The following is an 8,675-nucleotide window of genomic DNA, read 5'->3' as shown; positions in this document are numbered from 1 at the left end:
TTTTACCCTTCCTGCTCCAGTGGAAAGTTGTAAACCATCTCTCCAGCCGTGTCTTAAAACATCGCATGGTGGGAACCGCAGCTCTGAACTGTGCAGCTCCCTGTACCTCTTCAAAGGAGCCAAAACTCCCTGTATCTACCCCCAGACACCCCATAAAATGTCCCCTTTTGCCACCCCACAGTAACAGTGTCATCAAGAGTAGAAAAATAGAGAGAGGAAGCGCCAAGCCTGCACCAGCTGGTGCCAGGGGAGATGCCAGGAGCTCCCTGGCTGCAAAACATCCCCGCATCCTAAGATATGTTGTGCCCTGTGATGCACCGAAAGCATCGCAGCAGCACAGGGAGGAAAGACCCCCCTAGGCACAGCCCCCCAGTCCAGCGCCCACGGGCACAGTCCCGGGGGAAGACCCCACACTGGGGCACCGTCAGAGGTGTTGGGGTGAGCCCCCAGCCCTCATCCCCATCTCGCTGGACTGAGGTGCTCAGGGATGGCTGAGCAGGGTGGGATTGCTCCCAGAGGGTCCCAGCCCGGCCGGGGGGCTCGGCCACCTTCCCTCCCATCACAGCAAACCGGCGGTACCCGATCTCGGGTGTGATGACAGCTAAATTTAGTGGCAAAAGCCCACCAGCAGCCTGCGAGCCCCGAAACGGGGATGTTCTCCCCTCAGTCCTTGCCCTCCTGCACCAGGGGGGTCCCTGCATGACCTGCCGGGGCACGGGGGTTCACAGACCCAAACCTCATTGCTGGGGGGGCTGCAAAATCCCGTGGACTGGGAGACACTGGGCTGGGGCTTCACCTCCTGGGGCAGTCAGGGTTGGTCCCTAAAGATGCCCATCACCGCTCCTCGGGGCTGCGTAGTAACTGAGAGCATCCTCGCTGGTCCCCAACCAGCTCCAGGGGGGTTGTTACTGGGTTTTACCCAGGAACGAACTGGTTTTGTGAGCACTTGTGCGTTCAGCCCCCAGGAAAGCAGCCCCAGGAGCTGCCCAAACGCCGGGACCGGGGAGACGCGGTGGGGTGCTGCCTGCCAGCGCGGGGACCGGGTGAGGGTTTTGCAAGAAAATAGTAATGGGGAGGAAGGACCAGTATTCTACAAATAATGTAAATCCCAAAAAAGCCTGGGAATCTCCTCTGATGGCACCGAACAGAGTGGGGGGAGAGGGGCTGCTGCTGCGCGGCCACCCGGGGCAGCTTTTGCTCTCCATTAATCCTGAATTTCTTGGCTTTTTCCATTCGATAAGCACTGATTTATTTTTTCCCTGGGTTTGCAGAGAGCATGGCTGGGGCTTGATCATATTGTTTTTTTTTTAAGGAGTTGTGCTAACGAACGCCCGTGTGCCTGGCGTGCGTCGGCAGCGTGCCCTGCCTGCACTGAGCATCGCCCTGGAGCCAGAGTGAGAAACGCTGCTCCGGGGGTTTGTCTGGACTAACGAAATAGCAGCCACAGCATCCCGCTTTAGGGGGTTTTAGGGGGTCATCGACAGTGCACCTAGAAGCTCACAGGAACTTCTGACTGCCAGAAAATCCAGTCAGCCCTAAAAGAGGCTGTAAAAACCCCGGGAGCACCTTTCTAGACCCATTTTGCAGGTGGGAAGACTGAGGCCGAGGGCTGTGGAATTGCGCCGGAGCAGATGCTTAGCGGGGTCCAACAGCAGATGTGGGTTTCCTGACCCCGTTTTACCAGAGTCAAACACGGGCACATGGGAAAGCTCTGGGGGCAGCGGGGTTTCAAAGCGGAGCTCACAGCCCGGTGCAGGGGCTGCCTGAGTGTTCTGCTGCCCGAGCCTGGCTGCTGCCACCGGAGAGAGCGGCCGTCACGGGGCCGTGTCTGTGGGCAGAACACGTCTCTGAGGGTCGGATCCAGATGCAGGACGGGGACAGTGGGATGGGGAGTCTGTGGGTGCCTTGAGAGAGCATCAATGGGGCTTTTCCTTAGCAGGTTTCACGTCGTCGCGGGGATCAGTGCCTTTTACTTTCTTATTCCACACCAAGAAGCTACGGAGAAATTAAATCAATCAAGTGTCCTTCAAACCAGGACCGATGCCAGCATGGGCAGAGCAATGCTTTCGGGGTCAGCAGGCCCTGGGCAGGCGGCCAGGGTGATGGTACGGGGGTGAGCATCACCCCACCTTCTCCCCCGGGGTCTGCAGAGCAGCCAGGCAGCGAGGTCCCCCGGCTGGGACCGGCTCCTGCTGCCCTGCCCGGAGGGTGCGGGCAGGATCCTGCTCGGGCTCATCCAGCGCTGCCCAGGGACGCGCAGCAGCAAGAGGCTGTTTAAACCTGCCCCAGCCCCCGGCACCCCAAATCCCCGGGGCTTCGGGGACTGGGGGGTGGGATGCCAGGGATGGCAGGGAAATCCTGGGGGAATGTCAGGGGGATGCTGGGGGACACCAAGGAATGCCAGGGGATTGGGGTGGGGACGCTGGGGCTATGCCAAAGGGGTGCAAAGGTGATGTCGGGGGGATGCCAAGGGATGCTGGAGGGATGCTGAGGCCATGTCAAGGGGTGCTGAGGGATGCCAGGAGATGCTGGGGCGTGCCGGGGGGATGCCAACTGGATGCCAAGAGGTGCTGGATGGATGCTAAGGCCATGTCAAGGGATGCCAAGGGATGCCAGGTGACACTGGGGCTTGCAGAGGGATGCCGGGGGATGCCAGGGGGGATGCCGGGGGGATGCCAGGGGATGCTGAGCGTGTGCCGAGGATGCTGAGGGGTGCTGGGGGGATGCCGGGGGATGCTGAGGGATGCCAGGGGTATGCGGGGGGTGTGCCAAGAGGTGCTGGAGGGATGCTGAGGCCATGTCAAGGGATGCCGAGGGATGCCAGGTGACGCTGGGACGTGCCAGAGGGATGCCGGGGGGATGCTGAGGCCGTGCCGAGGATGCTGAGGGATGGCGGGGGGATGGCGGGGGGTATGCCCAGGCCAGGCCCGAGGCCCCCCTGCCCGGCAGAGCCCCGGACTACATTTCCCATAGCCGCCGCGGCCGGGGGCGGTGCGGGGCGGTGCGGGGCGGGGGGCGCGGGGCGCAGGCGGAGGCACGGAGCCGCGCAGGGGCGGCGGGCCCGCTCGGCTCGGCCCGGCTCGGCTCGGCTCGGTTCGGCCCGGCCCGGTTCGGCGCCGGGAGAGGATGCGGGAGGGGCGGCCCGCGGCCCCCGCTGCCCGCCCGCCCTGCCCGCACCGCCCGCGCCGCCGCCACCATGAAGAAGCAATTCAACCGCATGCGCCAGCTCGCCAACCAGACCGTGGGCAGGTAGGGATGGGGACGGGCCCTGCCCGCCCCGCCGCCCTCATCCTGCACCCTGCCTGCGTCCTCCCCGCCCCTCTGCCCCATCCCGCATCCTGCCTGCTCCCTGCCTGCCCCCCTGCCCCCATCCCGCACCCTGCCCGCTCCCTGCCTGCCCCTCTTACCCCATCCCGCACCCTACCTGCGTCCTGCCTGCCCTCCTGCCCCCATCCCGCACCCTACCTGCTCCCTGTCCACCCCGCCGCCCCCATCCCGCACCGTACCTGCTCCCTGCCTGCCCCTCTGCCCCCATCCCGCACCCTGCCTGCTCCCTGCCTGCGCCCTGCCTGCCCCTCTGCCCCCATCCCGCACCCTGCCTGCATCCTGCCCGCTCCCTGCCTGCCCCTCTGCCCCCATCCCGTGCCCTGCCCGCCCCACCATCCCTGCCCCGCACCCTGCCTGCTCCCTGCCTGCCCTTCTGCCCCATCCCGCACCCTGCCTACGCCCTACCCGCTCCCTGCCTGCCCCACTGTCCCCACCCCACGCCCTGCCTGCTCCCCTGCCTGCTTCCTGCCTGTGCACCCTGCATCCCCACTGGCCCTGGCTGCTGCCTGCTCCCCCCTGCCTGCCCCACTGCCCCTGCTCCCTTCCTGTACCCTGCCAGCTCCCTGCCCTCTGCCTACCACCCCCGTTCCTGCCCACCCTCTGCCCACCCTGCTGCCTGCAACCTGCCTGCCCGGCTGCCTGTGCTGCCAGCCCTCACCCTGCCTGCTCCCTGCCTGCCCCTTCCCCGCTGCCTGCGTCCTGGCTGCTCCCTGCCCACCCCCCTGCCCGCACCCTGCCCCCCTCCTGCCCCCTGCCTGCTCCCTGCCCACCCCTCTGCCCACACCCTGCCCCCTGCCTGCTCCCTACCTGCCCGCTCCCTACCTGCCCCACTGCCCAAACCTCGCCTCTTCCCTGCCCGTTCCCTGCCTCCTCCCCTGCCTGCAGCCCCTGCCTGCGCCCTGCCTGCTTGTTAACCCCTGCTCGTCCCCCCGCATGCACCCTGCCCCACTGCCCCCCCGACCCCCTGCACCCTTTATCCACTGCTCCCGTGCCCTCACCCTCCTGCCCCCCGCCCCGCCATTCCCCAGGGAATTCCTCATGCTGCGGGGTGCCCCACCGCCGCCTTCCCCCGGCACCCGCGGGTGCCTCGTCTGGCTGTGGAGCAGGGGTGCGGGCGGGGGGCACGGCTGGCTGTGCGTGGAGCCGGGATGCTCGGCCAGGCCCGGGCTTTGGGGGCGGCTGTTGTGTAATTCCCGGAGATTTTCCAGCGGAGAGGGGGATTTCTTTATTTTTCCCTTCCCAGCGCGGTGCTGGGGCACCGGCACGGCTGGGGCGGCGGGCTCAGCACCCCCCCCGGAGCCGAGGGCTTGGGCTTCCCCTGGCATCCACCGCGTCCCCCCTCGCTGCGTCCATCCCTTGCAATGTGGGAATGCGGCGTGGGAACGCGGGTTGGGAGCGTGGTGCGGGACCATCCGGTGCGGGAGCGTGGTGCGGGAATGCAGCAGCAGGAACGCGGTGCGGGAATGCGATGTGGGAACGCGGTTGGGGGGCATGCTGCAGGAATCTGGTGTGGGAATCCGGTGTGGGAATGCGGTGCGGGAGCGCGGTGTCGGAGCGCGGTGCGGGAACGCGGTGCGGGAGTGTGGTGCGGGAACGCGGTGCAGGAGCGCAGTGCAGGAACGCAGCAGCAGGAGCACGGTGCGAGAATGAGATGTGGGAACATGGGGAGCACGCTGCAGGAATCCGGTACGGGAGCGCGGTGCGGGAACACGGTGCGGGAACACGGTGCGGGAGTGTGGTGCAGGAGCGTGGTGCGGGAACACGGTGCGGGAACACGGTGCGGGAGCGTGGTACGGGAATGCAGCAGCAGGAACGCGGTGCGAGAATGAGATGTGGGAACATGGGGAGCACGCTGCAGGAATCCGGTGCGGGAACGCGGTGTGGGAACATAGTGCGGGAGCGTGGTGTGGGAATGTGGTGCGGGAATGCGGTGCGGGAGCGGGCGCAGTGTGGGAAGGCGGTGCGGGAACAGTCTGCGGCAGCGCGGTGGCAGGAACACGGTGCAGGAGCGCGGCGCGGGAACGCTGCGTGCTACAGGAGCGCGGGGTGGGAATCCGGCACGGGAGCGTGGCGCGGGAACGCGGTGCGGGAATGTGGCGTGAGAGGCGGCACGGGAGTGCGGTACAGGAATGTGGTGTGGGAGCGTGGCGCAGGGATGCGGGAGCGCGGTACGGAGAACGCGGTGTGGGAATGTGGTGCGGGAGCGCTGGGAGACTGGCGCTCGCCTCCTTGGGGGAGCGGCAGGAGGAGGCTGTTTTGAGGACAGAGCGTGTGAGTTTTCTCCCCGCGTCTGCGCGGGGCCGGGTTTGCTCTCCGGCGGTGCCGAGGAGGTTTGGCACATCTCCCGCTCGTGGCTGGGGGCTGCAGGGGAAGGGGGGGGTCCCCAGGTCCCGCCACTGAGGCGTGGGCGACGTGAGCGTGCTTCAAAATGGTGCCGCTGCCAGGACGAGCATCCTCCTCCCCGCATCCCCCCCCGGAGCGCGGGGCCATGGCGGGCTCCCCGCAGCGCCCGCTCGCAGCCCGGGGAGCGGCGACGGCGGCCGCGGGGCTGCGAAACCCTGAATCCTCTTACGGGGCTCGCCGGCCGACGTCGGCACCCCGGCACGTCTGCGGCCACGCTCTTCGGGTTGGGTCGAACGGAGCGGGGACGCGGGCCCCACTTTGCTCAGCGCTGGGACGGGGCGGCCGGAGCCTCTGCAGGGCTCGGCGGGGGCCTGGGGACCATCCTCTTCCTCGGAGCATCGCTGTTCGTCCCCGTCTCCAGCGTGGGCTGGTGCTTCATCCTCATTCCCCACTGCAGAGCCTGGAGCTGCCCTCTCCGGCTGGCTGGAAAGAAGGAATAATGGATGGAAATAGGGAATAATAGATGGAAAGAAGGAATAACAGATGGAATGAAGGAATAATAGATGGAAATGGGGAATAACAGATGGAATGAAGGAATAATAGATGGAAAGAAGGAATAATAGATGAAAATAGGGAATAATACATGGAAAGAAGGAAAAATAGATGAAAATAGGGAATAATAGATGGAAAGAAGGAATAATAGATGAAAATAGGGAATAAAAGCAAATAAGGAATAATAAATAGAAAGAGGGAATAACAGATGGAAAGAAGGAATAATAGATGAAAATAAGGAATAATAAAAACAAATAAGGAATAATAAATAGAAAGAGGGAATAATAGATGGAAAGAAGGAGTAATAGATGAAAATAGGGAATAATAAATGGAAAGGAGGAATGATATCTGGAAAGGAGGAATGATACATGGAAATGAAGAATGATGCATGGAAATTAGGAATAATACGTAAAAATGAGGACTAATTAATAGAGATAAGGAATACTAAGTGGAAAGAAGTAATAATAATAGGAATTTTGTGTTTTGTCTCCCCTGGGAGAGGCTCGCCGGGGTACATGTGCCATAACACTCCGGGGTCTGAGGGGTGTCCCCTCCTGCTTGTCACCAAACCCCATGGGCCACCATCACCCTGCGGTGCCAGCACCCCTGAGGCCAACGCTGGGGACCACCCGGCTGGATGCTGCCCCGGGGCTGGGGTCTACGCTGCACGTGGAGGTCGTCCCTCGGGGGGGGGAGTGGGGGGGTGGGGGGGGTGGGGACAGTTTGCGTGTGGCGGTGGCAGTGGTGGCATCCAGCTGGTGTCACCCCCCCCCAGCAGCACAGGGGGCTGGGCGGGAGCTGTGTCCCACGGGAATGGGGGGACAGCGGTGACACCTCCCCAGCCACCCTGAGGGGTGTGTGGGCAGGGGGTGGCGGGGGGCTCCCAGCCCTGGGTGGCGTTTCCTGCTTTTGGTGGTGCGGGTTCCTTAAAGGAAGAGAAGAGGCAGCTGAAGGGAAAAATTCCATCCGTGGGTCGGGGTTAGGGTCAGGGTCAAGGTTAGGGTTGGAGTTGGTGGTCAAGGTCAGGATCAGGGTCAGGCGAGGATGCTGAGTGCCTTTGCTTACCCTTCCAAATCCGCTCGTCAGCTCCGTGTCCCAGGCACTGTCGCATTCCTGTGCTGCTCCCCTTGCGATGCTGGGGGCGAGCACCTTATTTATTTTATTTTTATTTTATTTTATTTTAATTTAATTTTATTTTATTTTATTCTATTTTATTTTATTTTATTTTATTTTATTTTATTTTATTTTATTTTATTTTGGTCATTTAGGTCATTTCACTAGATAGAAAGAACTGGGGATGTTCGTCCCAGCCCAGACCTGTGCTTGGCACCCCACCTTCGGGGAATTTCTGCACCCAGTCTGTAAAGGGCCCATAACATCTATCTCTACAGGGTGGGAAAAAGGGAAGAGAAGTCGATAAATGGCTGTAAAACATTTCGAAGGCGCTCCCTGCAAAGCCCTTTTATTTTTTATTTCTATTTATTTACCCGTTCCCTCGGCAGCCAAGCCGGCGGGAGCTCGCACCCTCACCCCGAGGTCGCCGGACGATGGGTGCTCGCGTGCCGCGGCGCTCGCTCCGGCGGCCGAAACGGCCCCGTGAATTTTCCAGAATTGGCTCAATATGGTGGTTTTTTTCCATCGGGCACAGAGCAGGCGCTCGCAGCCGCGTGCGGAACGGCTCGGCTGGGCTCCGGAACGGCACGGCGGGGACACACCGGGGACGACGGTGTCACCTTGGGGGGGGGCAGTTGGTCTTTACCTCCTGGCCCTTTCTGAGCATCCCCTGGCTGTATCCCGCATCCCCGGGGACAGCGGTGGCATTCTGGGGTGGACATCGCTTTGACGGCTCTCGGGGCAGATGCTTTTCCGAGCACGTAGATATAAAGCCTTTAAAGACCGAATTTTCAGTCTCTGTGCAGCACCATTCTGCGAGAAAGACGTTTGATTCTGCGCCTATAAAATAAGGATGGAGGGAATAAAAGCACCACCCAGGATTTTTCCAATGGGATTTGCAGGAGGGAACGACGCGATTTAAATAGCTGGGTCCCGCGTCAGCACTTTGGGGTGCCGGTGGCTGGCGGTTGGCAGCCCCCCCCTGGGATTTTGGCTCTGCCGAGCGATGCCGTGGCCCTCGGACGGCGCTGGCAGCATCGCTGTGGCCCCGGGGATATTTTTATATCCTCCTCGCCAGGCGGCAGCGCTGACAAACTGAAATATTCATGGAGCGGGCTGAAGGTTTCGTCCTCGCAGACTCGGGGCCCTGCGCTTTGCCGGGGCTTTTCTGTGATTTTTCAGGTCAGGATGCGACCCCCGGGTGGGTTTTCGCCTGCTGGGGATGCGCCGGGAGCGAGGAGCGGAGGGCCCCGTGCATCCCGTGCCAAAGGGGTGCCAACGTGGAGAGCTTGCAGCCAGGAGAGGGGCAGGAGATGAGGAAAAGAGGCTTTTCTGCCTTT

General features: G+C 62.6%; 1 protein-coding gene across 3 annotated transcripts in view; it reads left to right on the top strand.

Moving 5' to 3' along the window:
- Positions 1-3,155: 3,155 nt before the first annotated feature.
- Positions 3,156-8,675, top strand: part of ARHGAP44 (Rho GTPase activating protein 44) — a 31,681-nt gene continuing 26,161 nt past the window's right edge. For all 3 annotated transcript variants that reach the window (XM_075441118.1, XM_075441116.1, XM_075441119.1), the window contains exon 1: positions 3,156-3,249. In XM_075441118.1, the coding sequence (XP_075297233.1) occupies positions 3,197-3,249 (53 nt within the window). In that variant the 5' untranslated portion in view covers positions 3,156-3,196. The remainder of the gene's footprint in view (positions 3,250-8,675) is intronic.

This window comes from Opisthocomus hoazin, chromosome 21 (genome assembly GCF_030867145.1).
Source record: "Opisthocomus hoazin isolate bOpiHoa1 chromosome 21, bOpiHoa1.hap1, whole genome shotgun sequence".
Classification (NCBI taxonomy): domain Eukaryota; kingdom Metazoa; phylum Chordata; class Aves; order Opisthocomiformes; family Opisthocomidae; genus Opisthocomus; species Opisthocomus hoazin.
The sequence above is the reverse complement of the archived record's forward strand: the minus strand, read 5'-3'. Positions and strand labels throughout refer to the sequence as shown.